The 27,732-nt window shown below is 40.9% G+C and overlaps 2 protein-coding genes across 5 annotated transcripts in view; one reads left to right on the forward strand and one right to left on the reverse strand.

The window, feature by feature from the left end:
• Positions 1–22,556, reverse strand: part of nalcn (sodium leak channel, non-selective) — a 110,569-nt gene extending 88,013 nt beyond the window's left edge. Inside the window, exons 1-11 of one of the 4 annotated variants that reach the window (XM_049593573.1) lie at positions 22,406–22,556; positions 16,048–16,117; positions 15,773–15,834; positions 14,869–15,009; positions 14,592–14,774; positions 11,352–11,435; positions 11,083–11,222; positions 10,859–10,987; positions 3,830–3,981; positions 1,267–1,409; positions 852–956 (exon numbers count right to left, since the gene is read on the reverse strand). In XM_049593573.1, coding sequence (XP_049449530.1) covers positions 852–956; positions 1,267–1,409; positions 3,830–3,981; positions 10,859–10,987; positions 11,083–11,222; positions 11,352–11,435; positions 14,592–14,774; positions 14,869–15,009; positions 15,773–15,814 — 1,119 coding nt within the window. In that variant the 5' untranslated portion in view covers positions 15,815–15,834; positions 16,048–16,117; positions 22,406–22,556. Of the gene's footprint in view, positions 1–851; positions 957–1,266; positions 1,410–3,829; positions 3,982–10,858; positions 10,988–11,082; positions 11,223–11,351; positions 11,436–14,591; positions 14,775–14,868; positions 15,010–15,772; positions 15,835–16,047; positions 16,160–22,405 lie in introns of those variants that run through there. The other 3 variants (XM_049593575.1, XM_049593574.1, XM_049593572.1) reach the window with 3 other exon arrangements.
• A 3,724-nt stretch (positions 22,557–26,280) lies between these two features.
• itgbl1 (integrin, beta-like 1) overlaps positions 26,281–27,732 on the forward strand; it is an 81,669-nt gene continuing 80,217 nt past the window's right edge. The window contains exon 1 of the mRNA XM_049593602.1: positions 26,281–26,549. Within this exon, the coding sequence (XP_049449559.1) occupies positions 26,458–26,549 (92 nt within the window). The 5' untranslated portion in view covers positions 26,281–26,457. The remainder of the gene's footprint in view (positions 26,550–27,732) is intronic.

A 27,732-nucleotide genomic window follows, 5' to 3' on the forward strand; every position in this document is an offset into this window, starting at 1 on the left:
AATCCAGCAGTCAAAGGATTAAGATGTTATAACATGAAATTAAATAACTATTATTTATATTTTACTCTGTTATATTTATCATCCAACACCTGTAGTTTGAATCCCATGTTCTTTGTTTCACTCAGAACACAACCCGGCAAATAAAATTATGAGAAAAGACCAACTTTTTTTCCACGGATACCTGACCCAATGCAGAACTCTGCCCTCTAGGGAACCAACTCATTTCGGCCACTTACATCTTTGATAACCTACCCTCTAGCTTACCCTTAATTGTGAACAAAACCCTGTGACTCCCGAAATCCTGACACACCGGAGTGAGTCACTTGCTTCCAACCAAAGCAAGGCAATCCATCATTTACAGGCAGGATACCATGGCCTCAGACTGGGAGGTGCTGACTCTCATCCCCAATGTTTCAAACTCAGCTGGTGGTAATGGGCTGATGAAGCCAGCAGAATCATCAAAAGATAGTGATGCCATCCTGAAGCCACCACAGCGGACACTCTCCACCACTACCACCAAAACACACGTCTGCAGCACCCTTAGGCTGCCAATTCTGATGTAAGCGAAGGCATTTTATTGATGACCGTGCAGTCTTGTAACCCTTAAGAAAGCCCCTCCTGTCAAAATGTGTTTGTGTTCCTTCCTTTGATTCTTCCAAAATCATGCAACTTTGATGAGCTGAAGTCTGATGAATGGACAGATTTTTCTGCACTCCCAACTGAGATGACCAGCAAAGAAAGCAGGTGTTCAGGAAGTGTTTGGAATCAGGTCAGATTTAGCCGCCACATAAAGTTGTTTTAATGCAGCACTACTTTGTTAGGTTGTGTTTCTGTGAGTGTGATAGCTGTACCTGTGTTGTAGCAGTGGAGGTGGTGCTGCTCCTTGACCCCCACATCTGCTGAAATTGCACTCTTATCTCAGCAAATGTCTCGATGATGACAGCAATGAACACATTCTGTAAAAGAGAAAGACACATAGAGTGAGACACTGGGAGAGAAAGAAATGTTGTGACAATTAAAAATAAATGACCAGGTGCAGGTCTGTCTCTTGACTTCCTCTCACCATCTGTGATATGATTTTCATTCTCTCATTAGCCCGAGAACATTCTACTAACAAGGGGAAATCGTTATGTCTGTAGGTGAAAGATTAGGTTATGTCAATTAACCGAAACCCTTTGGTGTTCGGCTATCCCCGGCTGCCATGCCATGGGAGGTGAAAGCATTGTGAGAAGAACACTCGAGAGAGAGAGAGGGACTGGCTCTAACCTTGACAAGCCATGCCAAGAAGAAAATGAGAGTTATAAAATAGAAGTAGGAGCGCCAGCGAGGGAAACTGTCAATGGCTCTGTACATAAGGAACACCCAGCCCTCCTGGGAGGCAGCCTCATACACGGTGAAGATACTGGTACCTAAACAAAGACAGACACAGGAGTCAGAGACATGTACAGTCAGAAGAGAAAGCAGAGATTGTTATTGAAACAAGTGTCAGTATCGGTCTTTTTGTTTAACAATGTGATGTCTGTGAGCTTCACACCAATTATCACGGCTCCCCTCAGACTAAGCCTTTCAAAAAGACAATACCTTGTGTTGCTGTATAATGAAAAGAACATCCTGACAGCTTACAGGAGGGAAAACACAGCACCTCGGTATCCTCATGACTCCTTTCTTAATAATGACAAGACCTTGAATTCTGATGAATCTGATGGAATTATCTATAGTGCATGCCTTTTTATCGCCGATAAATTTACTCAGATGTAGCTAATTAACATAAATTCTCTGAGCTGGCCAAACTACTTAATGAAACTCTTGGCTGATTTCTGCGCTTTCTGCAAATTAACTGCCTGTACTTTCAACACCGTGCCAAAGATGATTTATCCAGGGAAGAAACTCCACCCTGTGTTATTTTATTGTTACCTGTAAAGTACAGTAAAGTTGCCAGCAGTCAAGTGTAACTGACACACAGCTGGCACACCAGTAACAACAGCCAGAACCTCCCAATTCAAGCACCTCATACATCATTGTTTGGAGCTTTTCATCCTAAAGGGACACTTGTCTGATTTTCAACCAGCTCTGTATCATGACAATGCAGGTAGTATGTGTAAATGAGGTGTGGTAAACTTTCCTCTATCTTACCAGCAAACACACATTTGCCGGTTCTAGGTCTGCTGCTCAAAAAACAAATTGCACTTCCACATTGTATATACCCACCACCACAGACACAAAGAGTACAGAAGTTAGACGAGAGAGAGACACGCCCCTCTGTCTGTCTCACAATCAAACTCAGACCAAACTAGGCAGCCATGATCAAATATGAGCCAAGATTCTGTTACTGTATCTCCCATTTCTTGCCTAAAATGTCTTCAGAAACATATCTTACAAAAAGTCTGGGACCTCTATCAGATGGAAAACATTTTCATACTCATTAAGGTTCCAAATTTCCACCTTTACTAAACAATGGAGTCCCATCATGGCTTTATTAGTACATTGAGGTTTATCAGTAGTAGGGCTCTGCTAAATTTTTACTTTATATTACTCCCATGCACATATCACATACATACATAATATAGCATTGTCTGTATGGCAAGTTTTGTACCTGTAAAATGTGGAGAGGACAATTATCACTATTATTTTTCATTATTTTTTTTAAATTTTTTTCTATTTAAATTTACCTTTTCCAATCAATGGGTTTGGCTATAAATACGTTGCAGTAGATGTCTCTGCTGTTTTCTTCTTATGTTTATGTAAGTTTTGAATATGAAGTGCACAAATGTTATATTAACAGCTGTAAAAATGTATGCACTGCACTGTTGTTGATCAAAACTAAAATTAACTTCTACTAAAAAAGAAAAATATTTTAGTGCACTGTTTGGCTGTAATTTGAGAATTTGTGAACTAAAAGTGGGCGCCATATTGTTTTTGTACTGTAAAAACAGAGGCTGAAAATACTGAGATCATTCATTAGTGCTGATATGAACCAAGATTCTGTTACTGTGTTGCCTATTACTCAGCTAAAATGTTCTCAGAAACATATTTTAGCTCACAGTTTTACTGAATGAATATTGTTTCCTGTGAAAAAGCGGATAAGCTCGCATTATGTCACCCTACAGTGGGAGCATGTGCAGTGCTGCACAGTGCATCCCAGTTGTTGTAGGTTTTATACCTCTGGAGCAAAAGAGAATACCACAGCCCTTTTCTATGTTTCCTCCGGTTATGTAGCACCAATGTCAAAAGTATTTGCATATTTCTACTGCACAGTTTTATGAAAATCTTTCCAGCAATGAAATAATTCTTTAACAGTTACTGACACACCAGAGTTACAGTATTTTTATGAATGGTTGTGCATGGCTGTGAATACAAACAGTACATCTCATTCTCATAAACTTTTAGGAAGTGAGAACCATTCTAAAATTGTCCATGATAATAAACTCAGTCTACAGTGCACTAAAGCTTCACACTATAAGCTACATTAACATTTATATAGTGTGTTGATGGATCAATACATTTAGGCTGTGAATTGCATTGACTGTGCCATGTTCCAGTCTGTAATGTCTAAATTAAAGTAGTGTTTACTGTGAAGCTCTCACTCTCCTTCATGCCTATCTAAAGATTAGGGGCACTGCACTGTGCACTGACACTAGATTTGAGCACCGTTCAGCTGATAAGAATGCAGGATGCTGCTGAATGGCACAGCTTCACGCCAGAGCTGCTTTAAGCATCGCTTTAGTTCCCACTTTCTCACACTGGGTCTTTCTTCCACATTGCTTCACAGAATACACTGTGCATTTAGAAGTGAGAATAACAGTGACATGTGTACGTGTGTAGCTTATACCTAGCTCATTGAAGCCACTGTAACCGAGCTCCTGTCGGCTGAGGCCCAGCTCCTCCAGGTCCACGCATTTGAAGCCATGAGGACACTGGTAGCCCTCCCCATCAGGGGAACAATGGGTGTCTGGGATGGCCAAGCTGTTCCATGTCACATTACTGACCAAAAGAGAGATAAAAACACTTGTTAAATCATATACATGCAGCGTGTTGAACACAGAATGAATAAAAGAAGACAGATCTTGTGTTTCTGAAAGGTATACTACTCAGAATTTTCCTGACAACCTCTTGTTGAAAAGTTACAGAACAGTCCATTACGTGGCTCACAAGAATATCCGCACCCTTGGTCAATATCTTTCAATAGTATGTAAGGGTGCTTTCAGACCTAGAGTTGTCTTGCTTTGGTCTGAATCAGGGACTAATCTTGTTCTAAAGTTGTATAATTGCCTAGACTTGGTTCGTGTTCTCACGGCAGCATTTACAAGCGGACCAAATAAGATGCCTTGCGAGAGAAAGCTGCTCTTGATTGGTCAGAATTTCCATGTGGGAAAAATCCAGGAAGTAAAGCAAACGTTGAAGAAGAGTACACTTGCAAGATAAATGTGACACTTTCTAATGTCACAATGGAGGGACAACTACGCAGGTTGATTTTAGCGCTGCTCATCGTGGACTATATTGCTGTCATTGTTCATTTTAGTCAAAGCATACAGTTTGAAAACGAGGCGCGGCTCCAACTAGAAAACAATGTTTTGATGCATTGGATGTGCTGAATGTGCATATTAAGGCAGTACAGGAGGAGGTGCACATTAATAATCCTCCAGGACTGTAACATGCTCATGTTTAACCCAAACAATGTGTCATGTGACTGCAGTTGGTTCAGATCCAGGTCGGAACACGTTCACTACAAACAAACCGCACCAGAGTTTGTTTGTAACCGGACTGAGACCACCTCTTCAAGAAGGTCTCGGTCCGCTTGTTTTCGTGCACACCTGAGTGTGATTGCTGTGTTCACACCTGCCCAATGAAAGTGTGTTTTTTACAAACTTAACATGTTTGCAGGTCACTTGCTGTCCATTCTGAATGGACCCACTTTTGGACTGCAACCCACCAGTAACGAATGGCTGCCCTAGGGTATCAATGGTGATATTAAATGACTATAATCATTTTAGGATTTTAAGGTAATATTGTGTTTTGTAATAAATTCAGAAAGTTTATGGTTAAGATCACACGTTTATGGCCAGTTACAAATATAAAATAAGCATGAGAAGAAAACTGCCTGTTTGCACACACATGCAGAGTGCAAACACACACCTCCTCCCTCTTCCCCTGTCTCCCTGTCTTTTAGCCACAGGTGTTATTCCAGGAGCTGCTTGATTTCTCTAATGAAAATTAATGCCTTCAAATTGGCTGCCCAGACATTCATCCAAATTGTTTATTAAGGGATACAGGATCAGAGGGGATAATTTATTGCGCTATCACAAAGGGCAATCAGAGGCATAGTGATGAATCCGATAGCGCTTATTATGCCGGGCTGCATAAAATCACTGTATCTTATCGGATAAATCACATTTTTTTTGATGAAAAGAGGAGATAAATGAGAGACCAAATGTCCAGTAATAACGTGATATTAATAAGTTGGTGAGTCAAATGGAAAACAAGCCATATGATTGTCTGTTTTTTTTATCTGTTATTGGATCAAACCAAAATTAATTTGTGGTGCTTTGCATAATTGAAAATGTGATGTCCTGTCAACAACCTCTGCCAACCTCCTTGGCTGACAACCACTGCTTGTTGACACATCATCCACTGTCCACTAATTTAGGATATGAATATACTAGCAATACTTTTTTCCTAAGTTCTCCATCCAATTTGGGAACGAAACAATATCAGTAAACATGTTTTTGCATCACTTCATTCTCAGAAAAGAGATATGTTTATGCTCTCTAAAACACTGTTCACATTAATCAGTTCAAAACTTCAAATCAAGACTTTTCTATTTAGAATAAGCCTTAAAGAAATATACAAAACTCTAATGTCTGGTTCAGTGGATCTAATTCACACTGAACAAAATATTATTCATTCCATGGAGTTAAATAGTGATGAGGTCAATTGCAGAAATCCTGACATCCAGAAGAGGCGACCACACTTCACTCACAAATCCAAAACCCTCGCCATCTAATATCCGTATCAGAAAATGTCTCCCCTGCTATTTTTCCCAATTCCCATCAAATCCCTTGTGTGCGAAAAGCTCGGGTGCTCTGACTTTGTGCCAAGGGCATATGGCAGATAGAGATTAGACACATCAGTCCTTGTGTGACATATTTCTAAAATACCCCATTAGGAGCATATATACGTGAGGGATTTAGGGAAAGGAGCAGAGCAGCAAACAAATTAGATGGGCAGCTGCCATGCCACTTTTGGAACGCTGTTACAGAGAGATGTCAGAGCTATAAATGTGACAATGTCGTGTCCTAACTCCGCCGCTGCTAATGGTCAATGCATGCGGTGTCCTTAGGGGGCTCTGGCACACGATCAGTAAGGGGAGATAGATGGGGAGCTGATGAGCAGGAATGAGCACAGTGTAAGGGCTGGACAATGTAGGAAATTTTAATCATTATAATTAGTGTTAGCTCTCCCTGCAGCCTGGGGCTTTAAATACGATGCTTGCTTCCCCCGTCTTTTGTCTCCACAGGGATTAATATTCTCTGTATCATATCATCAGTCTCAACAGGATGGAAATTCTTCACAAGTGTGTTTAAATACATGTTGATTTATTTTATTTTTTTTACAGTAATGTGCACACACATATTCACACACCTCCCCCAGTGCTGACACCAAGGGGTTCCTACAGAACTTCAACATTACGATACTGGTCATTTCATTTTAATTAGAATTTCTTAAAGACCATAAAAGAGTAGGGCTGTTAAATTAAAGTTCACTGAATATTTTAATTAAATATTTAACCTTTTTTTTGTTCTTTCCCTTTAGGGTCTGTGATCTGTTTGTATCCATCTCTGCTTTTTTTATATAATTTTCTTTATTATATTTATATATTTTTTTGCATCATATTTGTATTATATTCTTGAAAATTCAATAAAATATGAAAAAAAATATAAAAATAATAATGATAATTTAAAAAATAATAATAATAATAATGTGTGTGTATATATATATATATATATATATATATATATATATTCATTTTTTTATTCTTCTAATTTTGTCCCAAAATGCCTTTTTTTTTTTTATCAAAGAACATGACTATATGATGGCAGCATGGTGACGCAGTGGCAGTACTGTCACCTCACAGCAAGAGAGTTCCTGGTTCGAACCCAGGGTGGGGGAGCCCTTTTGTGCAGCCTTTGCATGTTCTCCTCGTGTCATCATGGGTTTTCTCAGGGTACTCCGGCTTCCTCCCACAGTCCAAAGACACGCAGGTTAATTGGTGACTCTACATTGCCAACAGATGAGTTATCTGTCTCTATGTAAACCCGGCTCTCACCTGATGTCAGCTGGAATAGGCTTCAAACCCCCTGCGACCCCTAACATGATAAGTGGTTATGGAAAATGAATGAATGACTATATGTCCCACCTTCCACAAGTTGCTGTGTTTCCTGCTGTAGGAATATGCTGATCACCAATGTCCAAAGTCAATAAAGCATTCAAGTGTTGAGCTTCTACCTATGTTCCTTCTTCATTGCTGTAATTCATTTAAAATAAAACAAGCTCCTAAGATTTGGACATGGAAAGAAAGTTGTGTGGAAGTGTTGCGCCATTAAAAAAAGCCAATTTAATGTGCGAGACTACTGCTCAGACAGTCACACCAAACTGATCACAAAAGATGAGATGCTGTCAGGATCTGTCAGATTTAGCTCAGCAGGTGACAGCTACTGACGGATCAAGCTGACCCATCACTGGTTCACTCTGCGGTAATTCATTAAAGCAGGATGTCACAATGTGGCGTAAGCAGCACACAAGTTTTTATTTACCACACTGTATGAACTTTCAATTATCATCGACTCTGCAACTGAGGTTTCACACTAAGTGTACTAACAAAGCATCGTGCAGGGGAAGGAAATTGTTTTCAAAGGAAGACACAGTTGCAATCCTGTTAACAGCTGGTCCACAAAAAGCAGAGTGTAATGCGTCAAGCACCAGGCTGACGTAGGTTTGACGTTAGATACTCCCCATCGAGTCTTTTCTTTTATTATCAATATGTATAATATTCATTCTCCTAACATGCTTATTTAAAAACAGGACCAAGTTCTATCTCCGTTAGAAACTCTGATAAATCCCGGTGCTGTAAACAACACACCAGTAAAGAGATTATTCATGAAATAGATTTAGTTAAAGCAGTTGTTGCAGAATGGTGTGGATTTTAACTGTCATGAAACAAAAATAACTTGAGGTATAGCAGTGACAGGCCAATAAAAGCACAACTGTACACTTTCTATTTAAGCTGAAACAAACGGTTGTGTGATATGAAAAGGTAAGCAATGAAATGGAAACAGTAAAGCCCAAAAGTATATATAATACAGTGCAATATAAATTTTATATGGAATATGGGAGTTGGGTATAATGCATTCAATAGAAACGGAGTGTGTCTCTTTAAAGTTTTAAATCTTTTAATGAGACATCTAGATTGTGCTGAGCCCTGTTTCACAGACTGTAAAACAAGCTATTGTACCATCTCTGCAAAGCATCTTCCAAAACTCACAAGTAACACGCGAGTGGTCTCCTAACGATCTTGATAGAGGATCACGATGAAATTTATGTTGATAACGACAATGAGCTTTGGACACTTTTACCCGATATAGCTAGATCTGACAGACTGTCACACAGCAGAAATAAACCCAACCACAGCCAGTCAGTGTGCTGCCTCTCTTACTGTATATGCCACAGTGCTGAAGATGAACTTACATTATCCCCTAATGCTGAGGAAATTACTGACAAAAAGGCAACACAACATCAATTACATGGATGTGGTTTGGGTATTTCAAAGTGACGAAGTGCAGATTAAGACGGTCTGCAAATATGATGTCACTCGGTGCCAATCAAGTGCCAACAAATATTTTCTATCACCTGAAGAATGAGCATCCTGGCAAGCTAACTTGTTTTGTTTTGCTAAGTTAAAGGGAAACTTCTAGTTTTTGGACACTATTTTCCCATGTTTTTGTGTCTAAGTGACTAATGGAGACAACAGTTTTCTTAAAATTAGTCCAGTACTGACAGACACCTCAGCAGCTGCAGTGGTGAAACAGGCTGTATGTAATCCTGACAGGCAATTGTGCACTGTCAAGTTACGTCCATTAAAAGTGACAGGCTCCGACTGTTATTATAAGTGTCTGACAACATTACATAAAGGACCCTACAGAGATATGAAATGTTTTCCTATACCTTTCGGTTGTCTGTTTGTAATTGTGACAGAGTCTCGCTCAAGACAAAGTATCGTTCTGATGCCATCTTGGCGCACACACGTTCCTGAGTGCCCATTTTTCAGTGTGCAACGGCTGCGCCCTGAGACAAACACAGTTCCATTTTTGGAATGCAGCAGTGCGCAAGGACTAGCCAATCAAAGCCAACAGATATCTTTCCTTTCATTCGTTAATATCAGTCTGGGATAAATATGCCAATCAGTTCATTTTAGTGCAGGGCTGCCAGAGCATTTCATCTGCCCCACGGACGATAGGCCTACACAAAAACGGTGCCCAGAAGAAGCTTTGCACTCAGGATTTCAGCTAAATAGGCTATGCTGGTTAAGGTTGCTTACAAACTCAGGCACAACCTGGTGCCATGCACTTGAAAGCTGGCACAGAAAAGGCACAAGAGTAGCACCCAGTGCCTGACCTCGCGTTTTCCAGACAGTAAAATACACGGCACGTGTACAGCCCCTTATGATAGCTGGAGAGAGGAGTGCAAGGAAGAGTTTGTTTTGTCGGAGTACAAAAATCGCAGCTTAGTGTTATCTAAAAAATGTTCCATGTAATGGCTGAATATTTATCTGATTCGACAATGTAGAAAGAGGTTTCAAAACAAGACTTCTCCTTAAGTGACACTTGGTTACACACCTACCAAACACACCGTATCAGCAAAAGGTAAGAAAAAATGTTTCATTTTACTGTAAGTTCTTTTCCATAATGACACTTAAAATAACAATCTGAGCCTGTCAGTGGCAAAAACAAGCACATTAAGCAGATGTAAACTGACAATTCACAGTTGCCCATTGGGATTATACTGCAGCCTTTTTCACCGCTGCAGCTGGAGCAGTCTCGTTCAACGCTGGGTGAAAAAATTGTTGTCTCCATTTGTCACTTAGATACAAAAACATGTGAAAATAACGGTCAGTTAAAAAAAACACAGTTTTCCTTTAAATGTTACATTTTTTTTATCACAGAATATATTGCAAACCAAGCCATGGTCGCACACTTACATGTGTATGTCATTCTATTTTATATGTTAATAAACTCTCATTTAAACTTTGACTAATTATCCCACAGGCTCTAGTCATTATTAGGCTCCTCTTCAAACAGTTATATTTGCCATATCAAGCAGCACTGCTTGAGAGCACAATGCCTGCAGGAACAACTCATCAACACTGATGAGAGACACTACAGTTTATTACGTGTGTTTAAGTAGCTGTATTCATAGGCTATTTAAGTCACAATCAAATTTACTTACTGGAGAATTACTGTTGCTTCTATAGTCTGTTATGCAAAGATTAAATGTCTGGCTGGATGCATTCAGGCTCATGTACATCTGCACCTAAGGAATGTAACAATGGTGTTTTGTTTTGATGTTTGTACTTAGCACTATCCCCAGTCAGTATACTGTAATAAGAAAGACACTGTACAGTATATATCTTCTAGCTTCTTAAAATTACTTCATTAACCATTATTGCTTCAGTAAACATAAAATGTATCACTTCGATTAAAGCAACACAGCCTCTGTCACAGGTATTTAAAGTTGTTCATTAAAACACTAAATGATGAGTTTAGTGAAGTTGCCAAAGTCACGCTTCTTCATTCTTGGTTCTTACCCTTTCTGTGTATCGTTAGTGACGCAGTGATGGTTGAAGGTCCCGAACATCTGAACACCCAGGATTCCATAGAGCAGGAGAAAAAACAGCAAGAAGATGGAGACACTCCAGATCTGTTCCCCAGATCGCCTGCAAAGCACAAGAGTAAAGAAAGGCATATTTTTTTACATGTACGACTATCCATTTAATTGTGGAGAAAACAATGACAGAAGAAAGTTTCCTACTTCAGTATGTTGGTGATGCGGGAGCGAGGAAGCTCGAAGCGGAAGTAGATCCTGAAGGCCCGGATCATAATGAGCGCTCGGGGGATTCTCAGCATTCCCCATGGAGACATCTGATCCACAAGCTCTGCTATTTCAAACACCTAAAACAACGAGAAATTGATTATTATTAGGCAAAAAAAAAAACAGCTACCACAATTAATTGCCTCACGTCAAGCTGTACAAGCACTTGCAGGAAAAAAATGGCAATAATTGTAAATGTTGCAACGTACCTGCAGCACCAGGGACACCCAGATGAAAAACACCATGAAGCCATCAAACATACACCAGCGATCCTTCACATAGGAGTTTTCCCCCTGTGCGGAGAGACACGGAGAAAGAGCGGATGTCAACGAAAGGCAAAAACACGAGAGAGTAATTGGAAGAACAAAAAATATGAACATGAATAAACAAACATCGTCATTATCCAAGGCCATACTTTTCATGAAAGCTGATGTATTCTAACAACTACAAGACATCCTGTGATGTTTTGAGGCTTTAATAATGCCAGTCTTTATGGTTCTGAAAATTGCCCATATCAAGTGCCAACCGTCACCTTCTGAAAATCTGACGGAGAAAGCTTTTATTGTGATAGAAAGCCTTTGTGTTGAAAAAGTAATGGAAAGAAACAAACAAACACAAAAATTAAAGTGCCTGTTTTGACGGACTGACCACGATATTCAAACAGCCTTGTTTTCGACATGATAAGACAAAAAATGATTAAGCCCCTGAAGTGTGAACGAACTGAAATGTCATGGGGCCAGCAAAAACGGGCATACTTAATTACCACTTACAGAGAGACAGAGCCTGTAAGAAGCTCTTAGGGGGGTCAGGCTTGTACAGGAAAAAAGGCTGCAAATAGGAGGGTGTGTTCGGAGACACTTCACAGATAAGACCATGTTTGATTACACACTGACAAGCATAAAAGCATGCAATTACTTTATCACGCTGTGTGGATCATTTGTTTTGTGCCGGCACTTTCATCAGCTAGCTGCAAAATACAACTTCCAAGTGTCAATCAATAAGGTTATAGACATGTGGAATAAATTTAGAAATCCAAATGTGTGATTCATCATTTGTACAAGCTGGATTTTACTTGACAGGCACAGAAAATAAGCGAGACAAAAATACCTTCCCATTTTACAGATACAGATGTTTTTTTTATCTGCTTTTAAGAACTACAAAGGGAAAATAAGAGAAAGAAGAAGAAGAATGTTCCAGTTTTGATGCTGTTTTCCTGCACTGGTGATTCTTATTCTGTGTCCTCCGGTGCCTCCCTGCTTGTTATCCTTGATTTGCCAATTAAGCTGTCCACACTTTTTATGGCAGTAATTATGGGCCTTTCATCTGCCAGCTGTCTGTTCCTGGACACTTCTATAGAACATTATCTGTCTACCTCCGATTTGAATTGTGTTGATTCATCTAAATTTGCAGCTCAATGCGACTAGTAAGGGCGTGACTGCAACTCTGATGCAACACAAAAAGCTGATGGACCAACATGTGGTCAGTCAGGTCTCTAATTGTTTGTGGCTGTTACCTTCATCCTACTACATTCAGCAAGAACTGGCAAAGCAGGCTAAACTGAAAATGAGTACTTTAGTGCTTTATTGTTTGACTGGTAACAGGAGTTTCGCCTCCACTCTTTTCTGGTGATATTAGGGGAAGGGGAAAAAATCAGTACAGCATAGTATCACAATATTTTTGTGTGGCAATATTGTATCGTTACATGGATGTCAAGTGTCATATCATTAAATTATTAATAATACAAATACAAATTCAACCTTTTGTATCATATAACAATAATAAAATCAGTTGCTTTTTCAGTTTACTAGATACATATTGGTGCAATAAAAATGACTGAAATAACATGAAAAGACTAAAAACTTCATCTTATTAGATAAAACCCTTGATGTTTACAAAGTTTTCCTTTGCAGTTGATAAAAGATAACATCTCACAAAATATTGCAATGTATTTTATCGCAATACTCATATCGCAACATGTCTAAAATAGTGAAAAAAATACTGTATCGTGACTTGCGTATCGTGATAATATCGTATCGTGGGGTGATTCCCACCCCTAGGTGAAATGACCATACAATATTAATTAGTTAAGTGGGAAAGCCTTGCCAGTGCCCTATCCCAATCTGGCATGAAAAGTAAAAGGAATAATTAAAACCCCAAATTACCATTTGTATATGAATTACTCACCCTCTGAATTACTTATGCTGAATTCGTAAAGAAAACATAGTTTTTCTCGCATTTTTCTTGCAAACGAAGAATCCAAAAACAAAGAATTCTTAATGAATTGAAGTCATAGGGGTCCGCATTTTAGTTTACAAGCTCTCACACAACTCGTGAAATATAATCCAAGGCTCATTTGTCCAGTCATATGCTCAGTGTTTCCCAAACAGACAGCTCTTTCTGACCAGAAAGTGCAACTTTCCCTGTGCTCTCTTCAGTGCCAGACTCCACTGACAAAAACAGTAATGTTACCTCGCTGAACACAGGAGCTGCTGCTACCGCTGCCTTGATCTGTAGTGTGTTGCTTTATTGTGTGACTTTGTTGAACTGGATTAACCCTTCAAAACACCAGAGTCACACAATGACACAAACAAACAAACGTATTAAGGCAGTGATAGACCAGCAGCTCCTGTGTTCTGTGAGGTAAAATCAGTTTTTGGTAATGGAGCCTGGCTTTGAAGAGAGGACACTGGTTTTAAATTCTCTTTAGTTCCCTGTAGGAAAGGGCTGCGTGTGCGGGAAGTACTGAGCGCATGACTGGATAAATGAGACTTGGATTATACTGTGTGAGTTGTGTGAGAATTTGTAAACAGATGTTTTGATATAGTTTCGCTGTTGTTAAACGGAGTTGCCTATTTCTTTATTTCATCAAGACCTTTCTCCATTTTTGGATTCTTTGTCCATCAAAAAAAGTTTTCCCCACAAATTTAATGTAACACAACGCAAGTAATGGATACACAAATGGTCATTTGGGGAGTGAAGTATTCCTTTAAGCTAACCAGCTCAATGCCCTATAACATTTCTATGAAGTTTCATCTGAATTTGTTAAGGTAAGGTATGGTAGGGTAAGGTAAGGTAAGGTAAGGTAAGGTAAGGTAAATGGTTACAGTCCCTGACTGACCATTTGAGATACAGACAGTAGTCATGAGTACATGAGTCATGAGAGTGCAATACATAACACGCATATACAGTATCACACAGTGTTAGGGATAAATCATGGACATTAATGGTCACTGCCAGATAAGATAAGCAATAGCAGACATCACAAAGGACGATCTATAACGCTTTGTGCTGCATTTAGGGAGGCAATGTCTCTGCCCTGATAGAAGCATCTGAAACTCAACATGGAGGGGATGTTTAAAGTCTCAGACATCAGGTCATTAAAAGTAACACCAGTGCTAACACACAAATACAAGTGCATCCAGTAACCATGTGACTCTGTCAGTAGCTACCTTGATGATTCCTCTGATGTGCATCTTGGCGATCATCTCGGCAGTGTAGAGGAACATGAGCAGCGTGTCCAGCGTGAACGTCACATACTGCAACGGAGGGTAATGCTCGAAAGTCTTGGGGGTGTTCATACACACGGAGATGACACTGATGATGGCACAGGCCCGCAGCAGGGAGTGCACCCACTGAAGGAAGACAACAAAAGGAGAAATAAAATATCTGGTATGATAGACCACAGATAACATTGTGATAGGCTGACCCCACCACCAGTACACTCACTGGTTTGTTGATCCAGAAGATGTCGGCACTGTCCGTGAGGGTCTCATCCGGCCCAAAGTCGGTCATGGGCTGGGCCTCGACCCGTGAGCTCTGTTTCCTCTTTAGCATGCTGGGGCTTGCCGTGCTATACAGAGAGTGGATCTGACAGAGAGAGGGAGGCGAACCAAACAGTGAACAAAGCTAAATGAGGAACAAGAGAACACGCTGGCTGCATCCAAGTCTGGGCAGTGGCAGTACCTTGTCTTGTAGCTCCAATAATGTGGATTATTATCTAAATTGATTAATTTTAAGTGTACTTAATGCAGCCCAGAGGCACTTGGCTTGGCATAGATGGCCACATTAACAGTAACAGACTATAAAAATACCAGTGCACCTCTTCAAAGATGAGAAACTGGACAAAGCTTGGGTTAACCGTATATTTAAATATAGCATTAATGTTTCTAATAAGCTGTGTATCAATAGTGGCTTCTATGTCATTACATGTAGCATTAGGTTTAGTTTACTGTGATGTATATTCAGCAAAATAAACCACCCTGACTTGAATTGCCAGAACAGAGGTGTACTTTAAAATTAAACATGTGTTGCATTGTTGAATGGCCACCGTGATACACAACGCAGCACACATGGAACACAGGGACGAGTGTATTCACATTGGAACAGCTCCAGTAACTTACCATTTGGAAAGATCATACATGATCTTCATTGTACTGAACACCAAGGCGCCAGTAGATTAAGCTGCTCAACCTACTGTACAGTGTGAGGACTTGTGCGTTGGTGTTACCTGCCCATGTCCATGTTAGTGTATGTTTGTGTGTGTATGCAGGAAAAGAAAAAGTGTACAGGCCGTTTCAACATAAGAACACAAGAAGAAATGACACTCTGAATGGAGACAAAGCGCACATACCAAAGGGAAAAGTAAAGCTGAAATTGCTCCAGCACTGCACATAACATGCGATCAGGCATACCCTGTAAATAACACACAACAGTTAGTCAACATCATGGCTTATATGGTGTACAGTACACTACCCACATCTACAGTACGCTCATAGAGACAGGAATGCCCACCACGTCTGACATCAAGGCATATATGCGACACACTCTGTGAGTGAGTGAGTGACTGACTGACTGAGGTGTTGTGGAAGAAGAGGATGGGGTGGAGGAGGGACCAGGGGGACTCACTGTGAGGCTCCTCATTGGTGCGTTCATCCCCAGGTCACAGAGGGGTGGAGAGACCAACCAGAGAGAGAGACTAGAGGTGCAAAAAGGAGAATGTCCTAAAGGCCTGGAGGTCCTGCGGCAGCAGTCAGTGAATGGTAGCAGTCATAAGAGCAGTAAAGAGGGGTGAGAGAACATATTCACAAGTGCTGCAAGGTGCAGCTTCAGCACATGATCTATGCAATTCATTTGGTCCACCCAACTTACACAACAACAGTTTCTCTAACATCCAATAACATGTAGCCAGGCTGATAGTTTTGGTTAGAGATGTTCTGATACCATTTTTCCTTCAAGATAACAATTCCAATACCTGAATTTGCATATCAGCTGATCCCAATATACATACAGACAATGAATGACATACAACTTTCTTTAATCATTTAATCAACCCTTCCCTAAGTCCCGCCCCCAGACACAAACTGCTCAGATCAGGGTCTGACTAGCCTCGCGGCACCAGGCTCTTCACGTACAGCGAAAAGCCTGGTTTCCATTCACTCTCAATTTTGTCTGGATTCTGGTTCCGGTCTACAGAGCAGATACGGAATTCAACAAATTCACCAAAGTAAAAGTGTTCACCAAAGTAAAACTTTAAATTCTGGTGCACCATCGATTTACAATAAAAAGAAAAAGGTTAACTTAATGGCTTGGGGCTTTTCTTGTAAATTATATTTTTTAAATTAAAAAGTTTCACCACATTTTTATGAGCTTGGTGCTTTTATTTTGACGGAAAGGCGCATGCATCGAATTCCGGATCCTGTCTCTCTGGCCCTGGTTCTGGTTCCTTACCAAAACGGCCACTAAATGGCCCCAGACTAGGTCTGACAACAACACAGCTGTGCTCCAATGACTCTAATGCAGTCGTTTCAGATTTCCTTCATTTTCAGGCTGGTTTTGTGGATTTGTAGCTAAATGTTGTGCCTGGGGCACATCGTGTATTAATGATACTTGTTACCTGGAGAGGTTGGAAAAAGATATACGTTTCTTCCCTGTTCCAAAACCAAAATCAGACCCCGAAAAGTGTAGGGTTAGCTAGCTAGCTACTGAAGATATAGCCTACTACTACCGACCCTGCTGTACAGGAACCAGTGAAGGGAAGCAGGGAAACTTTGCTGATATTCAACCAGCTGTGTGGCATCACATGCAGTCATGAAAGTTCAAAAAAAAAACCTCAGGAATAGATAACAGCTCCTTTTAAAGACGTATATTGGAGCCGCAATTTCACAGGAAGCAACACTAGAGCCATCCCATCGAAAGCTAAAAGCCTTGCATACTGTACACGTTGCCTTTTTACCCATAGGACTCTGTATCGACATTCTGCTGACGGCTACTGTTTTAGAGCAGCAAAGAAGAAGAATTGATTTCTGCGAAAACCATTTTATCTTAAAACTACTTTAAACTAGTTAGAATTTACATGGTATCTGGTTGGTGCATAGATTCACGTAGACGCCAAAGTCATTTCCAATGCTGGTATGGGTATCAGAACAACTCTAGTTTTGGTTATAGGCTTATTTGTCCATCCCAATTCAATGCCTGTGGGGCTAGATTATCTGTATGACTGGACAGGAATGCAAGAGTGTTTTGCAATTTGGGTAGACCAATTCTTCAAGAAAAACAACCATGAAATATAATTCAATAATGTAAGATAGTGAAGGTATACCACTGGAAAGATGAAACAAAACAACAGATTCAGTTTGTAGACGTCATCGGCACAAAAAACATCAGAAAAAGAACAGACAGCAGATTCCCAGATGAAATGCATCACTGCATCAGGAGCTCAAAGGTAAAGGTTTGTAATTTGTATGCGTTCACATTGAAAAAAAAATATAATATTATAGTTGATTCTACCGTCTCAATCAAACCTCAAATGACTTGAATAAATTCAATTTTTGACTTGTCCTTAGCTGACTGAAATTCAACAAAGACGTTTTTGTTAAAAAGTGACAAAACCTGAATGGTGCACAAACTTTGCACACTTTTTAAAAAGGATAAAGAGACTAAGAATCTAAGCACGAGAACAAAACACTTGAGGATGGGAACGCAGACCGAACAATGCAACTGTATCGCCCTTGTTTCCTTTTCTGCTCTTACCAAGAAAAGAATCTGTCCGTCCTATAAACCCCATGTAGTTAGAAGCAATTTCCCGGTGTAATTGCTACACTTAACATATGCAGATGGAGACGTGAAGAAGAGTGAAAACAAAATTACAGGGTCTAAGTGCTATTATGTGGGAGTATAGGTGGCAAAGACTGCAATTACTTTCCCATTTGGAGAGAGGACATGTTCCTCACGGGCAGGATGCGATCACTGGGCAGATTAATTGTAACTGTGAGTATCTGTTGAAGTCTGCAAACTTTCTTCGCTCAAGTTTTATTCTTGGAGACTGCACTCTGGCAGTGCGATCTTAATTACAACTGACAAGAAAAAGTTTGGTTGATGTGGGCAGCACATTTGTACTGTTCTTTATTTCTCTGCCGTAGTCTTGAGTGGAGTTCAGGCATTTATGCAAATTTGTCACAAATAACGTAGGTGTTCAGGTTTATGGAGAGGATCAATACATTCCCAAGGTAACTGTGTACTCATGCAGCTCCTGAGGAGGTCGGCTGACACTGGGCAAAAGGTGGGGTATACCCTGCCCATGTCGGCAGATTATCTCAGAGCTGAGATATAGAGACAGACCGACGTACGGGCAATTTAAAGTGTTACGTAAAAGGTGCACTCCTAGGGACAAACACAGAGAGAGTTATCACCCAACTTCAGCAGTTTCCCTCTACACTGTTGTTTTAGTGTCTTTATTGTTCATGCTCTCATTGACCTGTGTCCAGGAGCAGCAGGTAGATCGTTTCAGACAAAGCCCTCTGACTCTGTGAACCCACTGTGCACTGCCTGCCCAGCACACAGACAAGTGAGCAACTAGCTGGTAAACGCAGTGAAGCATTTAATAGCCAAAGAGGTAAAGCAGCATATACTTCCTTCAGGGTTTGGTGGAGACCCAGACAGACCTACAATGAGAGTGAATATTGGGTTTATATTCATCAGGTGGCCAGATATACAGCTCCAAATGAATGCTAAAGTTGCGCAGGGCCTGCTTGATGTGTAAACAGGAAACTGTTTGCAATTTTACTGAGCGATAATATGTGTCAATGCTGTGTTTACAGCAAACGTTGTTAGTCAGCTGGGTCAGCTGGTTTGTTGGTGCTGGGCAGGGAACATACAGTGGGTTTATCAGAGCTTTTTGGCTCAAAGCACCTGCAGCCTGCTGCATCTGAAAATGATGCTGATGAAAGCAATGAGAGTAAACAAACACAGTAAAATTGTGGGACATCAAACCAAAACAATAAGCTGAAAGATGCTACAATGTGCTATAAAGAGGGGCACCGCAGTTAGGTGATACTTCTCAGTAAATCGGTACTATGAGCAACAACCTTTGCATCAATGTTTAGGCATTTGATCCATTATAAACGCCAAAATATTAATTAGAGAATCTGCAAAAGTATACATATTTAAATGTTGATATTGAGGTATTACAAGTGTTACTGTAGGTCAAACAGCCCCAGCTATTAATTAGAAACAAGATCCTTGCCACAATTACTAGCCTCCATCTGTGGTATAGCCAAATGCTTGTTTCATTTTGATGTCAAAATGTTGTCATATAGCATTCTGTTTCCTGAATGTTAAAAGGTGGCCAGTTGGCTGTGTTGGCGTGGAGGATATACGCAGGTATACAGAGTATACCTATCTCTTTTTGTGGACGGTAAAAGTAAATCACCCTGTCAGCCCATTGGAATACAGGAGAGCATATCCACTCCCTCCTATGTAACCTACCGTTACCCATCTGCCTACATGTATTAGTACACCAAACTCATCAACTACCACTACACTACTGATTGTCAGTGCTGTCAGCAAATTTCATAGATATTTTCTCAATGAAAATGTAACTTCACAAGAATAGGCCTATTGTGGGGAAACCTTGAAGAAAAATCCAAATCAATCTTGGTAAGGGACTGTTCATTATTTATGAAGGGTGGAAAGAGTGGTGCAAAAAGGGGTTGGCATGTTGAATAACTTTTTGGCACTTGGGAGGAGGTTATGTTTTTCATTTTGGCTTAGGGCAGGGGCATACAAAAGTAAATGGTTGTATTTTATTTATTTTACCACTATTTTTTTAAAGAAAACAACCCTTTGGCATGTTTCCTTCAAAAGTCAGAATTACACCCTTTATCACAGCCAGAAACCGTCACAACAGGAATTAATACTGGATTTTCAAATTTCCGATGGTTCTACACACTGTGTGGGACGCATGCTTCAGTTAGGAAAAAAACATAACCAAATTTAGGCTTAAAATAGTGATATTTCATCAAAATTACTTTATTCTACGTCTCATTTACAATTAGGCCAAAAACAAATTGTTTGCAGTAACTAAACAGCATGAAGGACCAACACATTCTCACTCCAACCTTGTCACATAATGACGTTTGGTCATGGACATAGTCCAGATAAGGTGTGCAAGGTACCCTGGGTGTGTTGGTTGTTGACATTCTGGGACACCGTGTCTGTTACGCATTGTCTTCTTTCAAAATACACTTCTGTTTTTACAGGAAATCTAACAGTTACATAAGTATCTTTCAAGATTAACGCACTGTTTGTACAAAACTGCGAATTGATTTATTTATTTTTTTCTTTAACAACAAACACAAATGGTTGTGTTTAGGCAACAAAAGCATGTGGTTAGGTTTAGGAAAAATGAACAGGGTTTGGCTTTAGAATCTTACAGGACGCGAACACTGCTCTCCCGGGTGAAATTCTGTGTTTGCTGGACCCAAATTGTTGGACTCAGACATTCGCCACCTTAACTTTCATTCATGTCCCACTGTGTTTCCCCCTGATGCCGTTGAGGGCCATTAAACTATAACGGCAACGGGCCACGTATCATGCTGATGTCAAAGGACAGCTTTATTCGTCAGCATCTGACACCGCAAGTCACCTCCCAAGCACCAGATTTCGACAACTTCAGAGTGAGACCGGGCTCAGAAAACACAGGTGTATACTAGTCTTTTATCAAGTGGCGTGATTCGTAACTGTTGCACCTCTACATGTGGCACAGCACGTCATAATTGACTAACAACACTTAAGATTGACACTATAGAACCAAGGATTTCTTATTTGGCAGCTTAAGCTCCTCCGCTCTCCTGTTTCTTCCTGTATCTCTCACATGCTTTCTGTGAGGTGCTAGGACACAAGGAAGAGATGAAAGTGAAGGAAGTCAGAAGCATAAGATGCATACTTGGGGTGACTTTGGCACCTTAACATTGGTTCTTGTCCCATCACTTTTCCCTTTGACGCCGCCAGGCACCATTAAACTATAACAGCAATCGTCCATGTATCATGCCAACGTAAAATGTCGCCTTTATTCGTTGGTGTCTGACGCCGCAAGTCACTGCTCAAGTGCCGGATTTTGACGACTTCAGAGAGAGACCAGGTTGGCAGGACAAGAGTGGAAAAACCTAGGCCTCGTTCAACTTCGGGATTTCGTCTTTTAAACACCAAAGTGTAAGTTTTAAAAATCGAATAACTAATTTACAGTGGAAGGACGATCATGTATTTTCATTTTCAGGGAGGCTGGATGAAAATATTTGTAGCTTCAGGTAGGGTCAAAATAAAAATATGTCACACCTCAGCCACACCCCTCTTCTGATAAGTAAAGAACAGTCCCTAATATTGTTAAAACCCAGACCTGGGGCAGTTCAGATACAACTGGCCCATTATGGCTGACCCACTGTGGCCTCTCAGGCTTCACTGGGAAACCTTAAATCCTTTTGGGACACTGCTTCCCCTCCTTATCAACACTCAACAAGCTGCTGTGGCACAGGACTGATCCCACGTCCTGTAAAATGCCTGTTACACAACTGTATGTCAATTATAATGCATATCCATACTGAGATTAAAGGCTGAGTGAATGACATCGACGGAGCCAAGGTTACTATGGAAACGGAGGAGAGCTAAGGCGCTACATGGGGTAAAAAAACAAGCTAACCACGGTAGGTAAACACAAATGTGTGCGAGCATAGGTCCTAAACCAAGCTAATATGATATGTGACACCATGGCCACGTGATAGAGTAGTAAATACACGACATTATTGTACCAAGGCCTACACCGGAGGATGAGAGTGTCTCCACTTCCTGGAGCACCGACAAGCTAACGTGCAGCAGCAGCAGCAGCACGAAGCGTCAGTAGCATCCTTACAGCACAACTGCTGGACGTCCGGTTGCACACACACGACGGCGGGTGTAGCGGCGGTAAAAGAAGACATACTGAAGCACTTACGAGAGGAGGGTTTCCCTTATCTGTCGCGTCTCGTCCTGTCCATGACATCAGCTGTTTTCCGGCTGTGTTGGGGGGGATCGTGTGGGAGAGAGCGGGAGCGCGCGCAGGTCCCAATCACATCAACAGCACCAGCGCATGCAGCGGAGGCGCGCGGCCGTCTCCATGGTAACAGTGGAGGGGCCCTCAAGTGGCTGCGTCACAACAGGCTCCCAAATACTTTTATTTGGCTCGGTTGTTCAGCACTTTTATATTAAACTGTGGCAGACTAACACCTCCATCATCACGTAAAACAGTTTCAGTATTATCAGGGAAAATATTTATTATTTTTTACCTTCTAATTGCTGTCATTCAATATCATAAATCACGTGCAGTCTTATAATCTATAAGTAAATATTTAGTTTCATGTCAGATAAAACAAAGCTTCTGTATGTATTCCTTTGGTTGTGGCCCTCATGCATTATTGAGCACAGTACAGTGCTGTCAGGTTAATTCAGAGCATGCAGAGTTCCTGTGGGATGAAAGGTGCAAGTTGAAAGTTTTACTTCATCCTCTTGTGTGTGTCTGACACGGCCACTCATGGGCCTTTCCTTCCTTCAGCCTGGGCTTGTATCAAGCAGTTTAAACACTGCCAGAATACAAACTGTGCAGCCGGTTGTCTGGAGGAAGCTGTGTTTTTACATCATCGGTTGCTTGAAAAACATCATATTAAAGTAATTACTGTGGTCTCAGTGCTATAGGCTGATACTTTTACTGAATAAAGCATGTGGAGGTCACTTTTGTTTTCCTCTCATGTAAATGATAAATGTTTTTGTTCATATTTAATGATGCACCAAGCCAGTAGGTGTTCCTCAATAAAGACGTGAAAAACAGTTGCAACTCAGTTTAAGATTTTCCCTTTCTTTTATTAATGACAGAGCTGACAAACACTCGGTGACATAAAGTAGTTCCGACAAGCCTCCGTGCATGCTGTTATGACGGCCCCTAGTGCCCAATAGTTACTAGTTATGAAGCACACACACACACCATTAGGCATATACACTCACCGGCCATTTATTAGGTACACTTGTTCAACTGTTTGGTAATGCAAATAGCTAATTAGCCAATCACATGGCAGCAACTCAGTGCATTTAGGCATGTAGACATGGTGAAGACGACCTGCTGAAGTTCAAACTGAGCATCAGAATGAGGAAGAAAGGTGATTTAAGTGACTCTGAACGTGGCTTGGTTGTTTCAAAAACTGCTGATCTACTGGGATTTTCACACACAACCATCTTTAGGGTTTACAGAGGACGGTCTGAAAAAGAGGAAATATCCAGTGAGAAAATGCCTTGTTGATGCCAGAGGTCAGAGGAGAATGGCCAGACTGGTTCAAGATGACAGAAAGGCAACAGTAACTCAAATAACCACTGGTTCCAACCAAGGTCTGCAGAAGACCATCTCTGAACCAACAACACGTCCAACCTTGAAGCAGATGGGCTACAGCAGCAGAAGACCACACCAGGTGCCACTCCTGTCAGCTAACAACAGGAAACTGAGGCTACAGTTCACACAGGCTCACCAAAACTGGACAATAGAAGATTGGAAAAACGTTGAGTCTTGATTTCTGCTGCAATATTCAAATGTAGGGTCAGAATTTGGTGTAAACAACATGAAAATTAATGTGAGTTCTTATTGGACCACAGGCGTTATTCTGAAATGGAAATCCACATCACTCATAAACTCTGTTTCCACCAAGCAGTGAGTACAGTTCAATATGCTCTTTTTCCGTTTCTATTGTCAGAAGTTGTGGATGGTGCCAATGGAACAGTTCTGTACCGTCTCCATGTTTGGTCCCCCCTCTGTTGGGGTACCTAGCACACAGATCTGGTACTAAAAGGTGGAGCTGTGAACACTGCAGTCTGATTGGTCAGTAGAGGACGGTCACTCTGCTCAGGGCTGAGTTGTGGCTGGTTTTGAGGCTCATGTAACCACTGTTCATACTGTGGAGAGTTTTAATAGTAAACTGTAACAATAAAATGAAAGGATGTTTTGCTGCCTCTCACAGCAGCTGGAGTCTGACAAAAAATTACTTAATTCACTGGGCCGATTGCCGGCAACTTTTAAGGTGGATCGTTAACTTGTAATGTTACTAAATGCATGAGTTGATGACGTGAATCCATCAGCACACCTTAAATGTCAGTGTGACAACTTTGACCATTTCTTTGGTTTTTATTGTCTCTCTTGGATGACATACACTCTTAGTAATAAGTGGATCTTCAAGCGTTTAAAAATATATATTAATTTAAACCAGATTATGCGAGCTGCATATATCCCAATCCTCACTCGGAGGGGGAAAAAAGTGTCATGGAGTGTTGTTCCTGTGGGCTCTGGCAGCACTAAACCCCTGAGCTTGCCTGAGAAGGACTAAATGCACAAACCTGCTATCTTTAAATATCCCGTGGAGAGAGACTCTCACTGCAGCCTGTTTTATTTTGTTCTGAAAATGTTGGCGTGCAGCCTCGTTCTGTGGACGATAAACGAGGCGCAGACTCACAAAGGAAGAAACACAGTGAGTGCTGGATGGAGCAGTGAGTGACAACACATGAAAGAGTACTATTTGCAGTAGAAAAGCTAAGCAGGTCTTGGGTCTAGGTACCATGTCTGAAGGCTTAATTTTGGTTCCAAAGGTACTATACCGAAAGTGTTAAGTGGAAACGGGGCTATAAGGGCCTGCTCCCTGCGCTCTTTACAGAACCCCCCACCCCACGGGCCCCAGTGCAACCTCACTGACTTCTCTTATGCCCTTTAAAATACTTTAATTCAGTCAGAGACACTTGCCTCAAGGACTGACCCTTTATATCAGATAGTTACACAACTAGAATCTGCATGAAAAACCTCTGCAAAAGCAGCAACAAGGATTCTGCTCGGGGGAAGTAATCCCCTTATCAAACACATACATGATCATTATCTTATCACACGAGAAGAAGGCAGGGGTGTTGGAGGGCATGCATGTTTCAGCACAGGCATAAGAAGTACGAATGAGGCAGGTGATGTCAATCAGGTAATAGGCCTCTCTCTCTCTCTCTCTCTGACATGTCATAGCAGGTGGAACTAATACCATTAATGAAGCCCAGTGAGACATTATTCACCAGTCCCTGGAGCTGACAAACAGGATGCAGCAATTGATCTTGCTGCAATGTTAAAATGTCTGCAGCGAAAAACCTCTCTATGCTACATGTTACTCCTTCGACTTCATTGCTGTTTTAAAAGCCAGCTTGGTCCAAACACTGATCCACACTGGATGGTGGTGTCTTTAAAGACACACTGAAATTGAATTTTTGCATTCAGCTTTGCTTGAAATAATTAGTTCTATCGGATCAGAGTCAAAATGCATGTTATTATTTCTGCAGCATCGTTCTGAGCACACTCCATTTTTGCTTGTCATGGCAAAGCACAGGTGTTACTAAGAACATTAACCATGACTCTTTTCCATTTAAGTGTCCCAGCAAGCTATGACTAAGTGTGACAGTGAGCCAGCATGCACAGTACCAGGACCCTGAACCCAGAGCAGCTAAATGGGATCCAGCCATCATTATGTTATCTTTCACACCTGTGCTTTTCCTATTGCCACATGTCAAAATGTCTCCAGAGAAAAGGTCTATTACATCAAAAGGAAAGATAGAAACAAAACTACAGCACTCCGGAGAGATCATCTGGAAAAGGAATGGGGGAAAAAAAGTGAAACAAAACATTTTAAAAAAAAACAGTCTGCTTCTAATTACATCTCAAACTGGTGACTTAACTTTTTATTTTGGCAGTTTTCCCCACTCCAGCTCCTGCCCAGGCCTGTGTCTGAGAGTCAAGACTAATCAAAGGCACTTGTATGGAGAGAACTGTTGGCCTCTGAAGGGATTGAGCCAGTTCAGGCCAGCCTGCTGCTCTTTCTCTCCTTCTCTCCTTCTCTCCTTCTTCTTTTCCCTCTCACTCTCTCTTCCTGTCCTGTCTGTTTAAGGAGAGAAAGATTGGGAAATTCCTTCAAGCTACTTTACTTCAGGTTTCTGTGGGATTTAAACATGCACACTGAGGTTTTGGTACAGTCCATGTTGGTGCCGTTGTTTGTGATTCTCCTCTCCGCCGTGGAGGACACTTTGTTACAATCGGTGAGGTGAGTTTCCACACAGCTTTGTTTTTTCCTTAGTTTATTTTGGGGTAGTCTAGAGAGCAAGGAGGAAGAGGGAGGTGCAGAGTTTTGCTGACAAAGACAACATTTGGAAACTACAATGTGGGGAAAGTTTAGGAGTGCCTATACATGTAGTTTGCACTTGCAGTTTCTTTACGCTGCTTTACTTGCCAATAATTCTGCATGCAAAGTCACGGGGGAAAAGGCTGCTTCTCTGTTTCCATTATTCAGCGTTTGAATAGCACTTTTTTTTCTGTCTTCGAAGACATTCATTTAATTTCATTTGGTAATGTCAGCTGAACCTTCGGTGACATTTTGGCTGTGTGTTTCAAAATCCTTTAGTCACGTACAAAATTAAAGAAGGAAAATCCAAACACACTTATGCAAAAAAGATAATAATAATTGCAATTACTAGCCCTTGTACTCTTCTGTATCATACTTTTTTTTGCTTTTTAATAAAATCAGACATGTTTCACTTAATGCTGTAAAACCTTTGATTTTTCAAAAATATTACATTTAATTGGACTAAAGTGTGAAAATGGAAAGAATAACATGGAGTCAATCACAGGAATTGGCTATAATATGAAAAAATCTCTTCTGTTTACCTTGGCCTTTTACAGTAGAGCCTGAGTCAGCAGACCTGTAAATACTGCCATATGATTCAAACTTAACGCAGCTGCAGAGGGGGTGTTTTCTCCAAGCAGGTGCACCGTGCCTGCGTAGCGATTATGTTATAGTGTAGCCTACAGTGCATAGTATTTATTAGACGGCAGTGGCAAACCCACATATGCTTTACCACAGGAAGCAACAGCTTCAGAGAGTCAAGGTGATTACAGTGCTTTCCTCTGTTTTTAATTATGTATATCCAAATAATTCCTACCTTGGCTATGTCATCATAACAACTTCACGGTGCCAAAAAGGAGTAGGTGTGAAACACTAAGTATTGAAGGTTATGTTTGTAACCTCAGTTCTAAGAACACAGGTTTGGCATTTCCATGTATGTACAATGCTCAAGCCAATCAACATCCAGCATATCAACAACTTCTTAGAGAGGCATCATTAGGGTTGGACTCCTTAAACTAGGGTTGCAAGACATAATGTTTAGTCATTTTCACACTGGCATTCCCCCCCTTATGGGCCCTGTAGTTTAGGGCAGTGGTTCCCAACT

The sequence above is a fragment of the Epinephelus fuscoguttatus genome, linkage group LG13, assembly GCF_011397635.1.
Source record: "Epinephelus fuscoguttatus linkage group LG13, E.fuscoguttatus.final_Chr_v1".
NCBI classification, from domain to species: Eukaryota; Metazoa; Chordata; class Actinopteri; order Perciformes; family Serranidae; genus Epinephelus; species Epinephelus fuscoguttatus.